The 23,943-nt window shown below is 41.2% G+C and overlaps 2 protein-coding genes across 3 annotated transcripts; both read right to left on the bottom strand.

Annotated features, from left to right (window-relative positions):
- Nucleotides 1-866: 866 nt before the first annotated feature.
- Nucleotides 867-13,226, bottom strand: LOC136054784 (lysosomal acid lipase/cholesteryl ester hydrolase-like). 2 transcript variants are annotated; one of them, XM_065746172.1, is made up of 10 exons: nt 13,171-13,226; nt 10,281-10,419; nt 8,440-8,554; nt 7,338-7,536; nt 6,663-6,772; nt 5,246-5,382; nt 4,521-4,661; nt 3,403-3,474; nt 2,039-2,107; nt 867-1,101 (listed from the first exon to the last, which is right to left on the bottom strand). In XM_065746172.1, the coding sequence occupies exons 2-10, from the start codon at nt 10,410-10,412 to the stop codon at nt 868-870; spliced, it is 1,209 nt and encodes a 402-aa protein (XP_065602244.1). In that variant the 5' UTR covers nt 10,413-10,419; nt 13,171-13,226; the 3' UTR covers nt 867. The 2 variants fall into 2 exon arrangements, with proteins under 2 accessions (XP_065602244.1, XP_065602243.1); XM_065746171.1 differs by having other exon boundaries at nt 13,182-13,223.
- Nucleotides 13,227-15,529: 2,303 nt separating this feature from the next.
- On the bottom strand, nt 15,530-23,603 carry LOC136055015 (lipase member M-like). The gene is given in 8 exon segments (XM_065746601.1): nt 15,530-15,699; nt 15,702-15,756; nt 17,154-17,225; nt 18,731-18,802; nt 19,502-19,648; nt 20,791-20,927; nt 21,638-21,693; nt 23,599-23,603. Coding segments are annotated over 8 exon segments (714 nt in total).
- Nucleotides 23,604-23,943: the final 340 nt, after the last annotated feature.

The raw sequence follows: 23,943 nt of genomic DNA, 5'->3' as shown, positions 1-23,943 counted from the left end.
CTAGAAGGGCAAACAGTCAACTGCTTTCCCATATTTCAGAAGTTCCGCGAACAAACTGTGGACAAGACATGAAGCTATGTAAAATTCATAGCTAATAGCACACAGTGCTTTCAACAACTTAATTGCCTATGTCAAGATTACTACGTGAGTTGACTACTGTGCTGGTTGGAGTGTGGCTTGCCTGATGTATCTGCATCACCTCATTCCTCATCTACAACCCATGGTCATTGTAGCTGGGGGTTTAGAGTGAATGAACCAATCTTTGGGTGATGTGTGGGCAAGGAGGGTGGGAAAATACTTGGATAAGCCCAAAAAATACAAGGCTTGAGATTGTTTTTTGAAATTGAATTCCTTGGTACTTGGAAATCATTACTGCCTGCTCCAGTTCTTGTCTCTGAAGTTCTCTTGTTGGTCATGGCAATATCAGTAAATATGAGGAGGGAAAAAGAAAAAATGCCAAGTGCTCTGTCAGGTGGATGGAAGATTTAATTTAAACATAGAATAATGGCACTGTGGATTGTATATGACGTACCAGAGCGTAATGTCTTATAGGCTCAGGAAAATCAGTCTTCTATAAGTAAAAGCCATCCACATTAAGTAATCCTTGAAGAATGTGACTTATATATATGTCTTTTCAGTTTTTATTCCCATACACTGTAATTTTCTTAGGAAGTCTCTAGTCACAGTAACGTCATGGAAAACCTCAAAATATGCAGAAAGCAAGAAACAAGCAAGGGCAGATAAACACCTATACTAGTATTCTTTAAGCCTTTCTTTGTGTTTATCTTTTCCTCAGGCATCATCCTTACTGCCAAATTAAACATTTCTGAGATTTATGCTAAACAGAACAGCATGCTACATTTGGTTTCAAAGGTATTTTATTAGTAGTTCAATTATTTTCATATACATTTTCTCGGCTGCATCAAGGCCCCAGATGAAATCAAGGTGTCCCCAGTCAGGAAAATGCTTGTGATAACAGAGATTAGTAATCCGAGAAAGCAGCTTTGCCATGTCTCTGGCATCTGCAAATTTATCTTGTCCACCACTCCAAACGGCAATGGGTATATTTATCTTCTCTATCTCATATGCAGGAGGAGTAGTCTGTAAGGAAGGGAGGGCACCTGACTGAGTGCTGTTATATCAGAGGTTGTGCTTACAAAAAGGATTTGGTGCAGACATCTGTCTTTCTTCTGCACACACAACAGGTAAACAGTAGGGATCAAGTCCACTCTCAGTGTATGTTTTCCTAGCTCCAGTCCGCTACATATCGTGGAAGAGAATGATCCATCCCATTCTTAGGCTCTTTCTGCCCTGCATGAGTATGAGTTTTCCTGAACTTTAATACCTTTGTATTCTGATTATAGGTATGGATGCAGAAAGAGCAGTGTCTGTGCTTAATGTGAAAGGACTGTGAGGCTTATTAAAGTGTATATGTAGCATGCAAATCTCTTTAATTTTTGCTGGGGCATGGAGTGCAACTGTTGGATTTAGTTGTTATATTTAGGACTGAAATAGCAATGAAATACTTTGTCCATTTGTAATTCTGTGCATGGGCAAGAACTGATGTCTTTGCAGCTTTTCAATCTGTAAAAAGCAACCTCCTGTAGTAAAGAATAGCAAGCTCCAAGTAAAATGTGCCAATAAAATATGAAATGATGGAGAGGTCGCATATGGAGGGTCTTCCCTAACTGTTACCTTGATGATTTTTTTGGAGCTTCATACTCGTCTAATCCTAGGACATGACCATGGCTCTTGGTTTGTTGGGAATGGCTGCTAAATCAGCATACCAACGAACACATCCCTACATCAGTAGGGAAAGCAAAATTAAGTTCTATTAGCTGTCAGCAAGAAACTGTCTATGTTTTGTTGATGAATAATAGTCTTTTTGCATTTGGTAGTAGGTTCAGGTTCAGATGAAACATTGATTCAGACTACATTATAATTCCTGTAGCAGCTCAGATCATGTGTGCTGATGTTTTGTGTTCTTAGTTTTACCAGGACCCAAGGAGGAGTTCTCAGGAAAACCATACTGTCTTACCTGGTTGTATTTCTTCATGTTTTCCTTCGAGCCATAGTCATAAGCTTGGAATCGGTCTGCATAGAATACCTGTGGGTATTGTAACAAGGACAGGTAAAATGAAAGCGTTAAGAGGCAGAGCAGAGTGCTGGTGGTATGTTCCTCCCTGTGATCAAATGCAAGGATCAGTCAGTGGACTGTGAGTTTCTCTTGGCCCTTCCTCCAGTTGCTGGCTTCCTCAGGAGACGAGGAAGGGCTGTAGGGTGAGTGGCATTGCTTCCTTTGTCATTGCCAACATTCTGCCCTGATCCTCAGCTGCCACCATTGGTATATTTATTTCAGTATCTTCAGTTAGCTGTGACTAGGTTCAGTTTTCACACTGGAAAGAGGACCTGTGTAGAATCTGTCAGGGCTAACACTGGCAGTCTAGCATCATGTATGATATCTCCTCACATCACGATATATTGTTGGTGTGTCAGTGGTGTCTGATCTGCTCACAGCAGCGATGACCTTTCCAGACACACTGTAATCCTTACAAGAGTTCAGCTGCTGTAGGAGGATTGTAATTAGCTTGTCACTTAGCAGTAGTCCTCTTGAATCTGTTTTGTTACAGAAAGTAAATAAATTGAATCTGTCTTGTACAAATTTGATTAGTAATATGATTTCTGAGCGATTTTATAGAATGAAAGGTGAGAGGCCATTATGGAACTCTTCCTGAGTTATTCCTGCGTGAGTTGAGTGCAAGGTTTGAATAATTGAGGATGCCATAGAAATGTACAACCTTGCTTTTCTTTGCTGAATCTGGGTGCTGAGGATTCGGATGCTGGAAATTTTAACACTTTATCTAGTGCTGGCAGAAACAGTCACCATGCTGTGCACGTGCAGTGCTACACTTGTGAGCTGGCACTCTCTTGCCATGGTCTGGTACAGAACAGGTCCTGGAGCATGATGCCAGCTGAAGAGGCTGTTCCCTGCTGCAGTTACCCCTCTGGGAGAGAGCTCTAACCAGGATCACATCTTTGTTCTGGCTCATTCCCTGGTTGCTCAGGTTTCCACTGTCCTCCTCCTGCCTGCCAAGTGCCTAGGCTGTGCTTGAGTGCTCTTCTGCAGCTTTCAAGGCAAAAACAAAGCTGAAGGCTGGAAGCCACTGGAGTCCAACTGCAGAGAGGCCTGATGAGCCACGGTATTCAGGCACTGAGGTCTCCCCAAAGGGACATTTTGGGTAATGATCTGGGAAGCAGTGCTTCCCCAGTGGCAGCTGCTTAGGGCACTGTGTGAGAAGCTCTGGTGGGAGTTTCCCAGACCCAATGCCTCTGGACTTCCCATAGTCTGTGAGTTGCATAAAAAGCCATAGGAAATGTTTATATTTCAGTACACAGTTCTACCTGATGCCAATGAATAACGTTCTGTACTGATGTTCCAGCTGGGGAATGTCCCACGTATACATCTATTCGACTCTGGAGAGAAAGCAAAAGTGTTATAAAAGCAGGGATCCAATGTTGTGACAGAATAAAGCTGAGAAAAACATGAGTGACACAGTGCTGCTGTGTTAAAGCCTCATTTTAACACGATACTCTTCAAATGTCAGACAGAATACTGGTAGGCAGACATAGGAGTTGCTGGTTAATAGCATGGATCTGTACAGTGAACTGTGTCCTGAAAGCAGTTGATGTTGATGATGTATTATAGTACCACTGTGGAATCATGTGGTCCTCAAAAGCTGAAAAAAAAAATCTTCCTCTCCTTTCGTAGTAGAATGCTTACCTAACACTTAACCTCCACACATGGTTAAGTCTTTTGAAGATTCACTTTCTCCTTTTTTCCAGGTGCTGAAGTAGCAAGCTTGTAAATCACTGGCTGCCTTTTTGTCTGTTTTATTGTTCTCTTAAAGAGATGTTCTAATTCCATCCCCTCAGTTTCTTTCTCAGGCTTGCCTTGCCCTGAGGAGAATGTTAGGGACTTAACCCAAGTCAAGTACTTGTCTACGAATCTCATAGTGCTGCATTCCTCAGGCACAGGGCAAGGAATGTCTGTAGCTCTCCATGTTGCAGTGAACTGAGAATAGTAAAAAAATGGATGTGCTCCATAGTGTAGTTCTTTGGGACTGAGTTCTGCCTCAAACAGTCTGAAATTTGGAAAGAGAAGTGAACTTTTCCTGGCTTTTAATTATTGTTCAGAACACTGTAATGTCTGCATGCTAAAGAGGAACACTGAAGTCTGATTCTATCATCCACCAGCTCTTTTTAAAGAGTGTGTCTATACGACCAAACTCTGGTCTTGTTGGCCCCAAGAGATGACATACCTAGAGATGCATGCAATATGGCTCCAGTCTGAATTCAGCCCTTTCTTTCTGGGATAGAGTATGTCTACTTTTTCCTTTCATCATCAGCTCTAGTCCTAGTTCACACAATGTCCTATATTCTCTCTGTTGAGAACTGTGTTGTGCGAAATATAATTTCCAAAATCAATTTAACTTTGACTGGGTGTTTTTGCATATACTTACTGTGTTCAGATTTTGTATGTTGCCCCCGGCTATATAACAGAGCGTTTTGCCACAAAATCTATTGCTGTTAGTACAGAACTGTGTCACAGGTCCTTGCATGAATCCAATCTGGTGCATGGTTCCTTTGCAGCCAAATGCTAACTGAGGAAAGAGAAAAGTGAAACACTTTTTTTTTTTTTTTTTTTTATGTTACAAGAGCATTTTATGCAGGAAACTGTTGGTAATAGCCTAGCCTCCCAACTCTGTAAAGATTTCTGAAGCACTGAGCCCTCCTAGTACCCATTGAAGTGTCCTTTTCCCCATGGTGCATCACAAGTTCTTCTTGCTCATATTACTGTCTTCAGTCCTGGAGGAAACCATCCTTCAATTTCTAGTGTTGTGGACTCAGTGCTGACTTATTTCTGAAATCTGGGATTGTTATGGCTGTCATTGCAGCTCTGTTTTACTTCCTCCCATACAAGGCCAGCAAAACATCAGTTAACATCAACAGTCTTATGATGAGACAGTTTCCTGCTTCTCTGGACCTGCTGCAAGACCCAGTTTTCTCTTCTCCAATGTTTCCCCCACCCCAGAGTTTCAGAAGAAAATTTTCAAAAGCACACAGTTTATCCCAAGCTCAGTCTCAGCCTCTTGCCCCTTTGAAAGCTCTTCTGCTTAGGCTGAGAAGACTGGACCCCATGGTGGTAAGCTGGGCCTTGTGCCTCGTGGGGGGAAGAAAGACATACCCTGAGCACTGCTGCAGGAAGTTTTGCTATCTTCATCAAAGGGCCTATAGCATATGTGCAAGTGGTTACTGGGCCCAGAGCAAAGAATACTTTCACCCTTTTAGCCAGCTCAGGGTATGTAGAAAATGCTATGAAGCCTGCAAACACAGAAGAGCCAACCTGAGTTAGTGAAAACATCTTCAACAGGCAAAAATACACAAGTATGAAGTAGGTAGCAAACGAGAAGAGAGACTAAACGTGTAGCCCATTGTCTGTTGTCTGTGTTTGTCTGTGCCACATCTAGCTAAGGCAAGTGTTAGTGTTAAATCCTGAAATGAATTTCATTTGGGAGGCAGCATTCATGAGCTTGACAGGATGTCTGAACATTGTTTTTATCAGAACAATTTTTGCAGGTGACATGGTAGTGAGTTTTAGGTAGTAAGATCAGGTTCCCTCTAAAGGTCACAAAACTCTCTTTAAAGAAATGATCATTTCAGATTATAGCCTTTAAATGACTGTAGATATTTATATGTCCATAGAGCTGTAGAATAATGAGATGAATACTGGGAACTTTGAGCATTTTCAACTGATCGTTTACACCAAAGGCATCTGTACGGTTAGTTTCTTTTGCCTTCAGAATCTTTTAATACTTTTACAAGAGGATAAGAAAGGAAAGGTCTGAACCTGTGACATTATATGGTTTTCCCACCTTTTCACCTCCTTTATCCAGGCAGTTTTCCCTAATGAGTGGTTCATTCCTGATTTCTAATCAACATCCATTTATGGACCTTGCATATAAGCTGTAAACATCAGGAACTTTTAGCTGAGTGCAATTTTTTTTTCAGTATCAAAAGCCATAAATTTGGTAAATGCTAGGGGCTGACTCTAGGAGAAAATAAGTAATTAGTATTTTTTATTTCCTAATTTTCAGTCTCTGGCAATGTATCTTTAAATGGTAGTGTGACCAGTTGCTATTTAAAGCATAGTTTGTGAGTAGTTATAAGATAGGTATTAAGTCATACAACTTAGTAAAGTTAAGGTTCTTTTTCCTTTTTTCTCTGTTTCAATTTGTGTATTTTATATGCATTTTTTATTAGTTTTTCCTTACAGTTCACAATGAAAATAATTGTTTAACTTAATTCAACAGATGAACTTAATTAAAATTTCAGTTGCTGAGAATTTAAGAAAAATGCCCAGGGCCATTATATGGAATACATGGTAAGGAATGGCTTCTAAGTTTTTAATTATTTAAAAAAGTTGGAGTACATTTCTAACTAACATTAGATTTCTTTGCTTATTAATGGCAACCAAAATTGTTTTTGATATAAGTTTCGCATATTTTGCACTCCAATATCAGAAGGCATTTCTCCACAGACAGGGGAAACAGCAGTCAGCTGGGAATACAAATGATTGTGTGCTATACGTGTCCTGACCTTACCTGCTGCAGTGCCTTCAGAGTGACCAATATAGAATACATCCTTCTGTCTGGTTTTATTCATGATGAAGTACAGCTCTGCTGGAATATCGTATTTACCCATTTCATCAAAGCTACAGAGGAGAAACACAGAAAGCTGGCAGGCAGTCGAGCTATCACAATGCGAATTACTGAATGTCAATCTCATTCGTTGCACTGAGCAGCATCCACTCAAAGACAAGAAGGGGACAGAAGGACACACATCTGTACTGACAGGTTGCTTGATGCCTTGGGGTGTCAGCAGAGGAGGTGCAAAACTGTCATCTGTGGCTCTTGGGAAAGTGAATTTAATCAAGGCTTTCACTAGCAGGGGTTACGAAACACATTTCTCTTTTGGTTCATTTCAGCTGTGAGAGATCAGAGATCTCCAGACAAGGCTGCTCAACCAGCTGAGCATCTTGATCTTCTCACAGTGCTGCCTCCCTTTTCCTCAGAATCCCCTTTCATTTCCCAGTGTCTGAAATCTCTTCCTCTGTCAGTGCTCCCAACTGAGTACTAGTGGTTGTCCTCCTTTGTCTGGCTCTTTAACTCTCCTTGGATGATATAGACTGTTTTTCTGATGCCAAAACCCCCATCAGGATGAAGCTATCTAGTCCCCTGGGACCTTCTACCTTGAGTAATTCCCCTTCCACACAGTACCTGAATTTCCAGAACTCTTTCTGGGAGGGCTTAAGGGTCTTGTGCTTTAAAGACCATGTGTTCCCTCGGCTGTTTCCCAACCAGACATCATAGCCAGCATCTGCAAGGAGGAATCCCAGGCTATTGTTGGGCAGGTTAGAAATCCAGTGGGTTGCATCTCCTAGAAAAGCATGCTGCAGGAAGACTGCAGGCTTTTGTCCTGGAAAAGATTAAAATATAATATTGGAGCAGTAGTTATTGTTCATTTAAAGTTTGAGTGCGGAGTTTAGTTTGTGAGAGATGTCTTTCTTTTAAGAGGCTCCTAGGAGAATTATGCACTTATATTGGGGTGAGAAACCTGAAGGGTTTGCACCATGCAAGCAGTTCAACCATTTCATGCCAGAACTGTCAAATTAAAAACAATTAATGAGGAGGCCAGTCTCCCACCTACTTTTGCTCTGGACAGTCAATGTACAGGTTGAAACCATCTATCTATAGCTGAAAAACGCTGATGAACAGCATGTGGAAGAGAGGTTCCCAAACTAATTTTGGTCAGCCTTATTTTGAGGATGAGGCTGGTCCAGATCTCCAAAGGAGAAGCATCCAAAACAAATTATAGAATAATTTTAAAAAGTAACAAATGACATAGCACTTTCCAGGGCACCTTGAATTCCAAGTTGAATTTATTTAATTCTATTCAGAGGAAATGCATTTGGTCTTCCGTTATTACCTGATTTCTTATCACCTTCTTTAAGGATATCTGTCTTTCAGAAGAATGAGAATTAATATTGATGTGCCTAACCAGTTCTCAAGCCTCTGTTTGCTACTTTAAGTCTATATTATTTATAGAGATTTACCATTAACATTCTAAAACCCTCCCCTCAACACACAAGAGAGAAAAACTGGAATACAACAAAATTGTTAGAAAAATCTGAAATAAGGACAGACACTAAATGTGAGGACTTCTGTTGGATTCAGTCTTTTGACTACGTTCCTAGCTAGCTGCTTTTGCTGAGATGGAAAGTTGTGGTACATGTCATTGCATGTGCAAGTGTGAAAAATTGGGATGCCTATGTAGGAGCTGGATCTCAAACCTTCCTTATCTGTTTTAGTTGTGTCACACCTGTATTATGCATGTTCCTCCCACTTGGAATTCTGAAAACACCAAGTATGTATCCATCCTTCGTGGTAACTTCGTACTCCTCACATGGGTATCCATGATACCTGATCATTTCACTCTGTGGGAAGCCAAAGGAGAGCTTATTAACAAGTATGCCATCCCATTCTGAGGCAGAGGAAGGCAGGCAGGTAGCAATTGGCTGTGCTCAGCATTGGATTGCATTACAAAGCTTGAAAGCTTACACCTTCTAGCTAGTACCATGTGTCTGAAAAAAAAGGTAACAGATCCACTGTTTGCTGTAAAGTGTGGTGGATGGGGAGAGGAGCATGAAATGTCAGATTTCCCTGTGTTTAGGTTCTGTCTACTCAAGGAAGACTGCCTCAGCTCCCACAGCAAGTGCAAGGGAAATAATTTGTCATGTTGTGCCAGGCTGATACAGATAGTACCTTTCTAGAGAGTAAACATGCAGCAGTATCGTTATAAAACTGTGCCAAAAGATGTTGTCTTTAGTCTATCATGAGTTCTTTCCTGCCAAAGCATGGTTAGGTAAGCCATGTAAGCCTATTACAAATTCACAGTACTTGGATTACTTAGTGTTGTGAGAATTTGCTGGTTGAAGGAGGGGTTCAAACTCCCTTGCCGCTGTACTGAGCATAGAATCATAAAATCATTAGGGTTGATTGGAAAAGGCCACTAAAATCGTGTGGTCCAACTGTCAATCTGTCACCACCATGCCTACTAACCATATCCATCAATGCCATATCTCTGTGTTTCTTGAACATCTTTACAGTGATTCTACCACCTCCCTGGGCAGCCTCTTCCAGCGTATCACCACTCCTTCTGAGAAGGAATTTTTCCTAACATCCAACCTGAATCTCTCCTGGCACAACTTAAGGCCATTACCCCCTGTCCTATCTCTGTTATCTGGGAAAAGAAGCTGACCCCTGCCTCAGCACAGCCTCCTTTCAGTAAGCTGTAGAGAGAGATAAAGTCTCACCTGAGCATCTTCTTATCCAGACTGAACAATGCCAGTTCTCTCAGCTGCTCCCCATAACATCTGTGCTCCACACCTTTCACAGTTATATTGCCCTTCTCTGGACATGCTCCAGGGCCTCGGTGGATTTCATGTAGTGAAGGGCCTCAAACTGAACAGCAGTTCACTACTTGTGGTGTGGCCTCAACAGCACTGTGTGCAGAGGGATGAACACCTCCCTGTTCCTGCTGGCTGCGTTATTTCTGATACAAGCCAGGCTGGCAGTGGTGCCTTCTTGGCCACCGGCGCACACTGCTGGCTCATTTCAGCTGTCAGCCAGCTAACACCCCCAGAACCTTTTCCTGTGTGCAGCTTTAGCTGGAAACATCAAAACGTGTTGAGAGAAGTAACTGTGCAAGCAAGAGTCACAGCTAAATGCAGCCAGAGAAAGTCTGAATTATAACCAACAAATTCAGTTCAAGCTGAAATTGTGTATCGTGTGCCCTACTGACAGTCACACTGTGGGTTTGTCACACACTGGAGTGTGACACACCCTAGTTGCTGCTGGGGTTATAATTCAGCAGCCTGGATCTCCAGTGCCCTCCAGCAGCTTCTGGGGAGTTGCTGGACCTTGAAGCCAAGAGTAGGAGCAGGCACGATCCGTTCCAGTGCTGTCAGTGTCCTGGAGCAATGCACACAAATCACATCTGTCTCCACACAGAGGTTTTGGAAAAGGCAGGTTGGGAAAATGGGCAACAGGGAGCAGACCCTTCTTTAACCCTCCTTGCATGGCCTGCCAGCGATGGTACGGTGATACTGGTGTTGTGAAAGACATGTTAAGAAGGTATGCAGAGAAAATAACACAACTTACAACATTCATGAGATCTTCAGGGTTGCGTTGCTTCCTGTGCAGTCCTTCCTCTGATTTCAGAGCGTGGGGTGCTGTGAACCCTTCTGAAAAGCCGATGGCCTGAGAGCACAGCAGCACGAGGAGACACCACATCTTGGGGCTGTGTGAAAGAGCAGATGCAGTGTGCTTGCTTTAGGAAGAGAGAGCTGTGGAATTTCACAGGAAGCCCCACCTGTGGAGTTGCTTAACTCATCCATTCACCATACCCACATGATTCTTCACCAGCCAGTTGCTGCACACTTCATCCAAGAGCCTCCTCTGTTATCTTCATTTTTCCCACATTTTTTCTTCTGCTACTTCTGAACTCAGTGTTTACGTGTCTCAAAATTGATGGCTGTTACCACTGAGAAACCATGGGATCATTCATTTTTAGAGCAGTTAACAATGGAAACTGACTGCATTTGACTAAGGGCCTCTATCTTTCTCTTTAAAGAAGCAGCTGTCATTCCAAGTCTTGTCTTGGTTGTGGGGAGGTGACACCTTGCTCTTTCCTGACTGGACTGGATGGCAGCATTCTGAATAGAAATTGGAGAGTGCAGTCTGTCTAGAATCAGCTTAAACTGATACTTCCTACAGTAGATATGCTTCTGGGTGTTTAGCCTTTGTTCTCCCAGAACTGAGTAGACAAGTACAGAATGCTGCCCTCTGTGAGCCTCCCTGAGCTTTTTGTCAGCATGCAAATTTTGCCTCCAAAGTTCCCTAGAAAAGGAAGGAACATGCCATTTGTCAGAGAGAGCTACTGGTTAGGGGTCTGTGAATTGAAATATGTTTGGATAGCAAAAGAAATACTGTAATTCAGTACCCCTTGCCTACAGAAGAGCTGCAAATAGGAGGGATAGGAATTTTCTTTCCAATGTGAAGAAATGCACAAAAAGAATTAAACCATGAAGCTCACGATTGGACTTACACTTCTGGGAAAGCTCTGATATTTCTAATTATGATTGTGTGCCATGTTTGCCTGTGTGTGGGGAGAATAAGGGCTGGAAAAGATAAGTAGCAACCATTCTGCAAGTGGATAACAATCATCTTAAAGATCAGAAAGGCAACCTAAAGTTCAACAACAGGATCCATGGGACAAAAGTGATGAGTAATGCAATGTAATGTTTTAGTTCACTAAGGCTTCTTGTAAAACTGACACACCAGTGGTGACTGGGGACATTACGACTCTTGAAGGCTTGGTTTCCTCAGAACAGGGCATGTTTCTGTCACTGTGGGTGTTTGATTTTGTTCACCTATCTGTCCATCCTGTTATTAACTTCTGATGTCATTGATGAATGCCTGCTAAGTTCAACATTGAGATACAAGCCTCTGAAGTAATGGTGTTCCCAGGCACTCCTGAGGGGAAGGACTATTCTGGGGGTTCGTGCCAGCTGTGACATGCTCTGCAATAAGCTGAGCAGTCTGCACAAGTGACCTAGCCAGCTAATCAGCATTCATACAACTCCAAAGCAGCCACAGTGCCTGGTCATCAAGGCTTGTGAAGGAATTTCACAGGCCCACCAGTATTAGGAGGTTGAGCAGGCTTGGGTAAGAAGTCTTTCTGAAAACATGCATTGCTAGGTATACTGAACACAGAGAATCCAAGTTTAATGAAGGACAGAGGTTCTTCACATTCTGTAGTCTGCTTCTAGTGTAAGACATCTGCTATAGCAAGACATGCTACTCTTATTGGGGCTTGGAAATTGAGCTATAGATCAAGGGAAAATAAGGGAGTATTCCCTGCCAAGTAATGAGGAAGTCGATCAGGATTTATGGAGAGGTACCCAAGAGATTTTTGCACTCACTGAATATCCTTATGGAAAAAGGAGTTCTGACTTCTTCTGATCTTCTATTTAACATTCAAGTTTGACTGAACAAACTTAAAGAAGCCAAACCTTCTCAGTCATCAGACAACGCAATGAAGCAGGATTTGGAAACACCCAAAACTCTAAACTTGGCATCAAAACAAATTCCATTCAGTTCTGTTTGTATATTGAATACTTCTTAATTTTTGTTGCCCAAACAGGAAGCCTCCTAGCTACATGCTGAGTCAGCGCAATACCCCTTTCTGCTTTTGGTTGTTTTACTCTGTCCCAGTGGGAGTAAAATACAGCTCCCTCTCTCTGCACGTGGAATCTCATTTGGGAAGAAAACATTTTGCTAATGTCTCAGTGTGCTTTCAAATCACTAGCAAGTCATACTGTGGCTAAATCACTCTTCTTTTTCTGGCAAATTTTTCTCAAAGCCCTTTATTATCACATAGCTTAGCTGGCATGCCTCACAGAATTCCAGGTATTCACCTTTTAAATAAGATGCAGCAGGCCAAGGAATATCAGTCTTGGCAGGCCACTGCTCCTGTAAGCTTCAGGAACAAAGACTTCAAGAGAAATAAAATCATAAGGAAATGTTGGACATGGTAAACTGCCAGAAAAAAAAGAAAAAACAGAGAAAGAAATGCCCTTGAAAGCTCTTTTGGAGATTTTAAGGGTTAGTGAAACTAAGCTACAAGACCTTCAGAAATTTATCCATATAAATATGAGAACCTGCTGGTTTGATAACAAAATGTATAAGTGCATGGAACTTCAAGAACTGAATGTCCAGGTTACACAGACTGCTTCAATACTCAGACAATTCCCTTGTTCTTATACTGAAAAAACAAGTAGAGGAAAATGAAATACTCACTATTTTCTTTCTGTGCAGGTTGAACTTATTTTTCTTCTAACCTGAGTAAATGTATTTCTGTGCATAGCAATAGGCTTACAGATCAGAGAGGAAACAAGCCATCTATTCTTACAATCAACTGCAGAAAACCAAGACTGCACATCTTTATGGATATAGGCAACAGAGAAAGAGATCACGAACACATACGTACAAGCAACTTACCTCTGCTCTGACTGCTTAACTTGTGTCTTCTGCTGCAGTTCCTTGTCTGTTCCAGCAGCAGAATGATTCACTGACAGAAACCTATGCCAATAAAAGGAAGTCCAAACACAATGAGCACTTCAGGATAGTGAGTGTCATGAGTTGGCAGCATGTATTGTAGAGCATGTTTAAGTGCGGATTTGGCAGTGCTTCAGAAGTGAGGAAATCTTTGTGATGAAAAAGATCTTCCAGTTAAATTCACAAAACCATGGAGCAGGATGGGTTAAGAATTGCTTACATAACAGTGGTTACGATATTCAGAACAGACCTGGGCATTCCAGCTCCCTGGAGCTGTGGAAGACCTTGATCTGTACTATTTCCCACCTTGAGGGTTGCTTTGAATGTAATATTTTAGGATGAAGAGGAAGAAGTGTTTCATTTCTCTCAACATACGGACTCAAGAATATTCTTTTTGCTACTGATTTGCATTTATGTTAAGTTTGAATTCATCATTGCACATGCATTCACCACTCCTGATACCCATATTTTTCTTGATTAGTCTCTCAGGTTTGACATGGCTCACATAGATATCTTCTCATGCCAAAGAAGGCTTGAATGCTTTGTATAACCTTTCTCCCAGGGAGAGAACAAACAAGGGTTTTTGTTTCTCCCAAGCTATTTTCAGGAACTTTGAAAACATGATATCTTTGGAGACCTCTGCCTAACTGCTGGATTAATTATGGTCAGCTTAGAGGTTTGTTCTCACTGAAACTGATGGCTAGATTGATGGCTAGAAGGGCACCTTGTTTTCTAAGGCAACCACCTAAGCTACAGTCAAAATAGAACTCTCCTGCCTGAGCACCACACCTTCAGCCAATTAACTCATATATGTCTTCGGAAGAACTTGTGTTTTGTCATGGACTAACTGCTGAGATATTAGAAGGTCAAGATATTAGAAGGTGAAAGATACATGCTGTCAGCTGCTAATGCAATGCTGTAGGGTGGCAGAGGAAGGAGAAGAGTGATGTAAGAACAGGATGTCAGAGAAGCCACAGTAACTGTTCTACTCTACATAGAAGTAGAGAACTGTCATGGTTTTGGCTGTGTGGTGCTGAACTGCCTGATGGGGTTACACCGCAACAAGAACATTATGTGGAATGATGGAAAAGATAATTTCTTAGTGACAAGCACTATAGCTTTGATGTCTCTACATGATAAACTTTCATCAAAGCATAACTTTCTCAGTCAGAAGGGCTCTGAAATACGATGATACACTTCACATATCCTGAGGTGAGAACATTGGTCTCCATGATATTTCCAGTACCACTTGTCCAGCCTGTTCTTATTGATTTCCCAAGACAAAAATTTCAACTCCCCACTTCTTATTTGGTCTCCCAAGTTACAAAATAGGTGCATAGCTGCAGTTTCTTTCTTAAGCGAAGAGGGTTGCTTTGCTATTGCTACTGAATTTCCAAACCTAACTCATAAACTAAGTCTCAAGTTGTCACACATTTCCCTTACAAGCATTAAGCCAGTGGGCTTACTCTCTGCAATGCATTTGTCCCTAGGAATTTATATTGGGTGGAGGGGATGTCCCTACCTGGAATGAAATTGATTTGATTGGTTCAAACTTCATATTTATGGAGGTCAAGGAAGTAAAGTCAGCTTCAGCAGAGTGCTCAGGAGGCAAAACAGGCCTGTGGTTGTGGTGGAAGGGAGGGGGACAGAAGTGGCATCAGCCATGGTTAGTTTGTTTGGTTTATGAAGCACTTAATAGAGTTACATAATGTCACCTGTAAACTATCTTAGTGTGACAGCTGTACTGGCTGGTTAGCATCGTAGACTTCCCCCATCTTGATACTTCATTCAAATGGAGACTGAGGGTGTCACTTTGAAAAGTGACACTCTAAGTGCACTGTATTTCTTTTCAGCTAATGACACTTCATTGTGGAGGCACAGCAGGCTATAATACTGTAACCTAATAACCAAGGAGGCTAACATTCAAGTGAGTGCTTTTATGCAATAACTTTATCACTGCAGCAAAGTTTTAGAGACAGTTAGAGACAGGAGACCTTCCCCAGTCTTCATTTTCAAATGAAGACAAACCAAATTTTGTTGTTGTTGTTGTTTTTGTTTTTCCAGAACTGAATATTTTGTGTGAACTCAGTTTCTACTTTCTGATTATCACCTTACAAATAATAAAACTGATAAATGCCGTAATTGCTAGAGTTACCTCAGCTTATACAGGCCTTTCAGGAACTGCCAACCCAATATGCTGAGGAATTATGTTATTAGTGGAAAACTTCCTGAGATCAATTATCATATCCAGAGAAAGTCAGCCATGTAGGATTACTACTTGTGTGTTAGGGTTACTTCTGCAACAGATCAATGATTGCATTGTAAACACACAAAGGTGCATCCAATCCCCAGATGAAATCCAAGTGTGCCCATTCAGGAATCTTCTTGTGATAGAGTAGCCTCTTAATCTGAGAAAGTAAAATGGACGCATCCTTGAGATCTGTGAGCATATCTTGTCCCCAGTCCATACTGCAGTTGGTGCAATCATCTCTTCTACATTGTATAGAGGAGGAGTAGCCTGGAAAATATGAAGCAGTGCTGGAATGAATTTTCAGTAAGGCAGAACAATCTTTAAACATGAATCTGGTGTTTTCTTAGGTCAGTGTTCAAAGTAGAGTTGCCTAAGACGAAGGGCAGGGTAGTGCCCTTACTTACCTTTTCTGTCTGTGTTCACAGCAATGATCCAGATGACAGTGCAGCCAAAGGAAAAACAACTCCTGAAGCTGACTGACAATTGCAGTTAGATCTCTACCCTCTCAGCTAGGAATTTTCAGGGCAGGAGCTCAGAACAAGACAGAGGATGTCTGGGTAAGCCTCTATCTTGGTCCTCATCTTGTATGACTTGACTTGGAGTACAAGTCAGCCCCAGAAGACATACATAGTCTAGTTTGAAAAGACAAGGTGTCACAAGTATGAAAAGGAGCATGAGGTTACTTCTGTAGGAGGAGAGAGGAAGTAGCTTAGGTTTCCTGAATTTGGAAATTAGAGACCAGTACAGGGACAGGAGACAGGCTTAAACAATTATGAATGGTATCAAGAAAGAGCAGAGGAAGTAATTATCTCATTATTTCTCATAACACAAAACCTAGAAGGCATCCAATGACTTTCCAGGGCAAGAAAATTCAAGACAAACCAAAGGAAGCTACCTTTCATGCAAGCCATCATCAAAACAGTAACACTGAACTCCTAATGATAGACTGCAGTGGAGACCTGAAGGGTCGGAGGGTAAAGGATTGGCTCAGAGTCTTGGATGGAAGAGAGGTTCCTCAGGGTTTGCTTAAGGTCAAAGTAAGTCTCTGAATCAGAAGTTAGAGGTAGCTATTAGACATATTAGGGCTCTCCACTTGCCCTCTTCCTAATCCTGTTTCTCTTTGGCAACTATCAGCCATGCTAGTAGGCAAGATTCCTCTTTGGTCTAATCCACTAGATGTTCTCTTTTTTTTTTCAAAATTCATTTTCAATCTCTTCTGCCCATCTTTCTTATTATTACTGTCAACCATTTCGTAAAAAAGGTCTTTTCCTTTTCCTTTTCCTTTTCCTTTTCCTTTTCCTTTTCCTTTTCCTTTTCCTTTTCCTTTTCCTTTTCCTTTTCCTTTTCCTTTTCCTTTTCCTTTTCCTTTTCCTTTTCCTTTTCCTTTTCCTTTCTTCCTTGCTTCCTTAATTCCTTTAAAGCTTCTGTTGACATCAATGCTTGCATTTTTCTCTGTTAACTTGCAAACTGGAAAGTCATAATACAGATGGTGGTGGCTAAATCCTTCTACAAGCATGTTTTTTTTTCTTCTGACAGTTTACTATGTCCAGTGTTGCCTTATGATTTCATTTAATTAAGAAATGTGACTCCTACTACATCACTGCTCTCTTCCCCAGTGCTTCTGCATTGTCTAAGGGTGACAATATTGTTTCACTGAAAGGTGCCTGTTGGTATTTCTTGATGTTCTCCTTTGAACTGCCCCAGTCATAAGCTTGGAACTTCCCTGAATGGGCTTCCTAATAGGATGTAATAGGATTCCTAATAGGAAACAGAGTGCTTACAAAGCAGTCATTCAGGAAGGTTATGGGATCCTTCCGTATTAAGACTGTCACCAATTCCAAGCCTCAGTGAAGCTTTTCTCTTTTAAGAACTATGAAAGAGCCAGTAGCTACTTAAAAGCCTCAAGCAGCAAAAAGCAGACAAATATTTTTATCAGCATCAAAAGAATCAGTGTGCCAGTAGAAAGACCTAGGGATGCTTTCTGAGGCAATTTGTTCTAGTCTATAAACATGCTATTAGTGACTGCCTCCAGCTAGTTCCCTTCCATGCTGCTGCTGAATCCTCTTCTAATGGTCATGTTGCTGTCCCTCAGCTCTGGGAATGGCTCCTTTCTACATTTTCTCTTCCCGCTCCTGTTGGAATATGGAAGTCACTATTTCTAGATTTCCCCTCATGCTCCTTGGCTTTGCCTTCTGCAAGTGTTGTTCCACGATAAGTGACACCACCAGTGGGATATAATACTGAGGCAAGGTGTCTTAACTCCTGTAATAGTAATAACAGCAGTAACAACAGCAGCTTAGGAGTGTTACTCCTGCATGTCTGTACCTGCCAGTTTGTGGCTAGATGCTAAATTAAACCTCAGCCTATTTGCAGAACTCCCTCACCATGCCTCTGTAACTTTTCTTTCTTACAAGTCTGCAACGGTTATGAAAACAACTTAAGTACATCTAATATCTCATGCGAATTCACGGCCAAAGTGTTGCTTGATTTTGAATAAATGCCTGAGCAGCTTTAACTCAAACATGTTCTTGTGTTTGCTGTGTTGAAATGTGTACAAGCTTTTCCTGCAAGCTCACTTTGCTTGCAAATGACTCTTGCCCTGCTGCAGAGCTTGTCGTGCTGTAATGACACCGGTCTGCATACAACAGCCTGTGTGACGAGCCCAAAGAGAAACAGGCAGTTTCCACCAGCATTGCTGCTGAGGATGTGCAGTGACAGAGCACGGTACTTTGTAAATAAATGAAGGGATTATTATTTATAGCTATATTTCTGCCCACAAACTGAAAGGATGAAAATACAAGGATCCTTACTCATCAAATCTAATATTCTACAAAGCAGCTGATACCTCTACTCATTTCTTGATCCCACATTAGAGAAATAAATGTTCATTCCTTAAGGCAGACTCTGCGCTGAAGCATAGACACCATTTGTACAGGGTACGAGATACACAATAAAAAGAGTGCCATGCACATCTGCATATACAACCTCCAGCATACACAAACTCTGTGTTTCACTGCTGGCTTCGTATGAACCTGTGTCACGCTTGGTAAATATTCCTATTCTGCTGGCAAAAGAGAGATCAATGGAAAATAGTGTGTTGAAGAGATTGTGAAGAACAGACTGCATGTATTTCCCAGCAGTGAGCAATGTCTGCACAGCAGGACATCAGCTACCTGCATTTGATGTGGTACAACCAGAGGTTAGAACTTATTCTGTGTGCCAGAAGTTTGATCACATGCACCTGAATCTGGTGGCCTATGTTTTGCACAGATGTTCTGGCAGCAGTTTGTGCGATATACACACTGACCCAGTTCTGAAAGAAAATATTCAGTGAATGTTCTCTTCTTCCCTCTTACCCAGCTGTGCATCAAAAGCAGCCTCAGCAGCATTTTGTACCAATAAAACCAAGAGAAATCAAAGTGGTGTGACCAGAGACTCCCCAAGAACTCTGTGTGCATCAGGTTTCGAGCAGCAGAGAAAAGACAGCTGCCAACCAGAACATTTTCCAGGATGATCAAGAACCTGAATCTAACAGATGGAGAGGGTTAGGCAGAAAGTCAGCAGTCTCACTTCCAAAGCAAGTGATTTATTTGGGAGTCTGCCACAAGCCCCATGTGCAGGAGAACTGTTGTAACTGTAACAGCCTGAGCAACACGTGTGTTGGAAACGTAGGTATCCCTGTTCTCCAGGGATTTCTTAAGAAGTTGCTGTATGGCTGTTCCTCAGAGAACACTCTGAAGTATTTATTGGAAAGTGCTGTATCAAAACTTTGAAGCCCAGGTGGTCTGGCCTACAGCTGGATGCAGCATGAAGTGCCAGCACACTGGGGATCTGCTTTCTGAGGAGCAGGGCTGTACTGCCCTGCCAGTGCTGGGGCAAACAGCAGATAGCTCTGTCTGGTATTGGGACTGTTCCCTGCTGTGTGATGTGGAAAAATAGACTTTTGGTTTCATTCTGTAGGATGGGAGGTAGGTTTTGGGAGCAGATCAAACTGGTAGGGAACTGTACATACCATGTCAATGTTTTTTATGTTATAGTCCCCTAGACTGAAGAAGACATTTCTACAAAGCCTGAAAAGAGCATGATGGCTGCAGAGAGGCAATATCAGTCTCCTTAGACATTCAGTCTGGGGAAGGAATTCTCTTTTGCCAAGCAAACCCTGAGGAAGACAAAGGCACGTGTGTTGTACAATGTTCCTTTCAAAAGGTGTTCAAACCCTGCTCCTCTCGCCCAGAGCAGAGTTGGTTCTCACATTTTCTTCCCTTGTCAGATGATGTTACCACAAGCAAGAATGATTCTAGGTGTTTTCCATTGCATCAGCCTGTCAGGCATTGCCCAACTCATGTTACATCATTTTTAATGAAGGTATGTGTTAAATGTTAGCTCTGATGAATATTTTAGCTCTAAGTTTGCAAATAATTCCATGCATAAGTAGCTTTGCACCGATATCACACTGTTTTGATGCTGTTTTCATAACACTGCGAATAACTGAGTCTAATCATCTCTGGTTTTGGTGTTTGCTGGTCTGGAGATTAAGAATTTTTTTTATTGCTGCAATTAATGGCAACAGATAGGATGAGTGGATGTTTTGTGGGCAGATCCACAACCATGTAGAAACTCAACCTTGTGTGTGCAATTCTGAAAAATGTCACACATTGGCCTCCTTTTACCTTTCTGTGCTAGTACAGTTAGCCCAAATCTGCAAAGACAAATCAAGATACGTTTTTCCCAATGTTCCAAGAACATTTCCAATGGCTGGCATGCCTTTAAAAGATGTTAACAATCACACCTGATGAATGGTAATGGTTCTTGAGATCAGAATATCCTCTATTGTCATGGATTCAGAATGACTGATAGCCTTCTTCTGATAGGTAGCTTGGCAGCTCCTTGGCCAGTCTTCCTGCTCCTCTCATGCCTTTTGAAAGCTGAAGTTTAGAGGAAGTTCTAGTTGGGTTTATGGAGCTTTTGGAAAAGTTGCCTGGGAGAACCTTTTGGAAGTTTCATCTGGAGTTCTCCTGCAAGCAGAAATAGACCAGACTAGTTGTGGCTTCTTCTAGGGGGATGCTGGAAACCTCAAGGGTCTGCATTGCTGTACCTCTCTGGTTAACTTGTTCCAATATCACATTACTGCCCTACAGAAAAGCTTTTCCTATTGTCCTGTATGAACTGTAATAATAATGTGAATCTACCCACCCACAAATAAGTAAACTTTGTTAAGCTCTATACCTTCTATATATTCATTTTAAGAGCTGAACGAACAAGTGTATGAAGTCCTACACCTGAAGCCAAGGTACCATGTACCCAGAGCAGTTTTTCAGGAAGGTAAAGGAGCTTTGTTGCTGGGCTTATGGCATACTTGGTAGCAATGTCAGGTGCCAATTCAAAATACAGTTTGATTTTCTGAGCCAGTTCTGGCATTGTTGAAAAAGCAAAGAAAGCTGAAGAAATGAAAACAAAGCAAAATGAAAATCATTTTTGTACCTCAGAGCGTATTCAGTATTTATATATGCTATTCTGCTATCTCAAAACTACAGGCAACCTTGTTAGTTGTTCAGAGGATGTAATTCAGCATAGCTTGGTGTGAAGTACCTCTCCTTGTATTATCAGCTTGTGGTCTTACTTCCCACTTCAGAGCCATTAATTTCTTTGTTTTGCCTTTGCAATTTTCTCCCAAGTTCATTTAAATGCAAATAAATACTCCGATGCACATTCATATGTTTGGTATACTGTTGGGAGTTGTAGATGTTCTACTTCCTCTCAATCTCTTTCAGATTTTATTTATTTATTTATTTATTTAGTGCCACAAACTGGCCAACTTCTCTTTCTCTTTCTTCCTCTTCCTGTTTTTTCTTATTTCTTAGCTAACCAGCTGCTGTTGGGCACACCCTTACATCTTGAAAGAAACAAAAAAGCTCAAAATAATTTTTGGTATAATTCTAAGCAGAAGTGTTTTCAGCTGCATTGCATTCAGCCCCTTAGGTTTAATCATCTTTATAATAAATTAAACCTGCATACACGCTGAAAACAGCTCATCATGTGATTTTCATTCCAGCAAAGAGCTGATAAAAAGCCCAGGTATGCTCAGTTTCTCAAACTGGGTCTTACTCCTGTGTTATCCTGAAGTGTTGCTCTGCTATGTGTAACTTGCTAATGGCTGTACCTTGTCAATAGCCAACATAGTACAACTTTTCCTGTCTATTGATGCTGGAAGATCAAAATTGGCCAACTCCTTCAAAGAGCAGGTAGGTTCATATTTTATTTCAATTCCATTTCAATTTCATTTCTTGAAATGGATATGAATAATGTTTGATATCAGTGGGAACTTTTCACAGGGCTTGAAATTTCCCAGCAATCAGACAGACATACATAGAAAGCATAATCTCCTGAGTGCTATTTCCTTAGGAAACTGTATGGTTCTGTGCTGCTGTTGGATTCCTGCTGGATTCTTACTGCTTTTATGGTGAGACTGGCATCCTCATGTGACTGTGAGAAACATTTTAAGGGAACTACTGACCAACATTTCAATAAAGTTCTAGCTGTGTACTAAATGTATTTATTAATGATTAAGACATTGTAAACTAAATTATAGCTTGTTATAGTTACTGTAAACATAGCAAGTATAGTTATATAATCATAGAATATCTTGCATTGGAAGAAACCCACAAGGATCATTTCATCCAACCCCTGGCTCCACACAGGACTGCTTAATTAGACCATACATCTGAGAGCATCATACAAAGATTTCTTGAGCTCTATTAAGCTTGTTCTTTGACTGTTTCTCTTATGAGTTATAAGCAGATAGAATTTGATATTCTCCTAGAATTCAGGGTACTCGATAGATAATACTGTATGTTTATATCCAGTACCTTCATGTTGTGCAGGTTGGAATTATTTTAATTTTATTATTGACATATTTGGTTTTGGAATTATCTCTAAGTGGTTTATGCTCAGACATTTCTGATCGTGGTCATTGTGATTTCACCCGTCTGTACACCTAAAGAGCTAGTCTGTGTGGGGAGGTGAAGAGCTAATGTTGCAGAGGTTAGTGCTATTCATTTGCTAATCACAGAGTACTTGCTGCCTTTGAAACCCCAAATACACTGTGCTTCAGCTACCCTGCAAGCACACACGAATTTCTGCCTGGGAAATCACAATCAGTAGTGTAAGTGCACCTAATTGGAGACAGTCATCCTGATACTTCCCACAAAAACAATGTGGATTTACTGGAGTAACACAGAGTTAAATAGCAGGCTCTCTGCATTGCACAGTAGGCGCTATGCAATGTACGTTTGTCTTGCTTATTCATAAGTGATAGAGGTCATTTCATCTAAGCCTTGTTTGCTAAATATGCCTGTGGCACGATGAGGTGTTCTGTCTCCTGAATGCACAGAGGAAAAGCTGATTCGCTGCAACTTTGTCATGAAAATGTGCCATTCCCATACACACCCTGATGTGCCCTGTGTCTGAGCACCATCCTGTCACCTACATCTGCAGTGAGGTAGTGCACCTTTTCCCACTGTTCCTCCCATAAAACCACACAGCCGTGCTGCAAGAGGCAGAGGAGTTTCGCACCATGTATTTAAGCCATCTCAAAATCAGAAAGATGTTGAAAAAAGCTGTATGGGTTAATTAATTATCATGAATTGATATGTTTGTTTATGCTTGATGTATGTTTGCTTTTCTCAGTCTGCTTTCTGGCCTTTGAAGAGGAAAGAACTACTCCTAATTTATGCAATGTAGTTTAGAGTTTCAAATTCAAACATATGTTGCCAAACTTCTGCTTGGGATGAATGAAACAAGCCTTACATTACCCTTCCTTTTTTATGAGGTGAAGCCAGTTCATAACCTAGCCTGTCTCCTGTCCTTGGTCTGCTCTTCTGTGCTTCAGTCTTGCAGTCCTATTGGTGTGCTCTGTTCTTGTTGTTTTCTTATATATCCATCAACACCTTCTGTCCTTCATGTTTACTTTTAATTTTAGTGTCTTGTTTGGTTTTCTCATCTATTTTTCATCTCTTCAGCCTTTCATGAACACGCATTCCTCCTGTTTCTCAGATTTTCTGTACACAATTTTCTGTTCTGCCTTTGTGATCCTAGTAAGTGTTTTCTTACCTCATATTGTTTCCCTGCTGCCCACCATAGACCTTTACATTCAATCAAGGCATACCAAAGCCCCAGGTGAAATCCCAGTGCTTCTAATCATAGAATTTATTCCATTAAATCAGATTACTGATCTGAAGAAGTTATATTTCAATGCCACACTACTGGTTTCATTTTCCAGATCATATATTATACAGCACTTTTTTTTAATTATAATAATATATATAATTTCCATACAGAGGAGACAGGCAGATGTGGTGGAGAAAAGTACATGGTTCAGGAGCAGTTCTCAGCAATTCCACTTCTTCAGTAGTGAATACTGAATTTTATTCTATTGTATTTTATTCCAGTTATGAT

This window comes from Cyrtonyx montezumae, unplaced genomic scaffold (assembly GCF_038088225.1).
Source record: "Cyrtonyx montezumae isolate F1298 unplaced genomic scaffold, pur_monq_1.0 scaffold_4, whole genome shotgun sequence".
Taxonomy (NCBI): Eukaryota; Metazoa; Chordata; class Aves; order Galliformes; family Odontophoridae; genus Cyrtonyx; species Cyrtonyx montezumae.
The sequence above is the reverse complement of the archived record's forward strand: the minus strand, read 5'-3'. Positions and strand labels throughout refer to the sequence as shown.

Bases quoted from the DNA above. Each gene is read 5' to 3' on its own strand.
- LOC136054784 (XM_065746172.1), bottom strand. From the start codon at position 10,412: ATGTGGTGTCTCCTCGTGCTGCTGTGCTCTCAGGCCATCGGCTTTTCA. The intron at 5,383-6,662 runs GTAAGGTCAGGA...CTGTGTTTGCAG, and splicing joins CTCTGAAGGCACTGCAGCAG to GCTTCATAGCATTTTCTACA. The intron at 1,102-2,038 runs GTAAGACAGTAT...CCTTCCTTACAG, and splicing joins ACATGAAGAAATACAACCAG to ACTACTCCTCCTGCATATGA.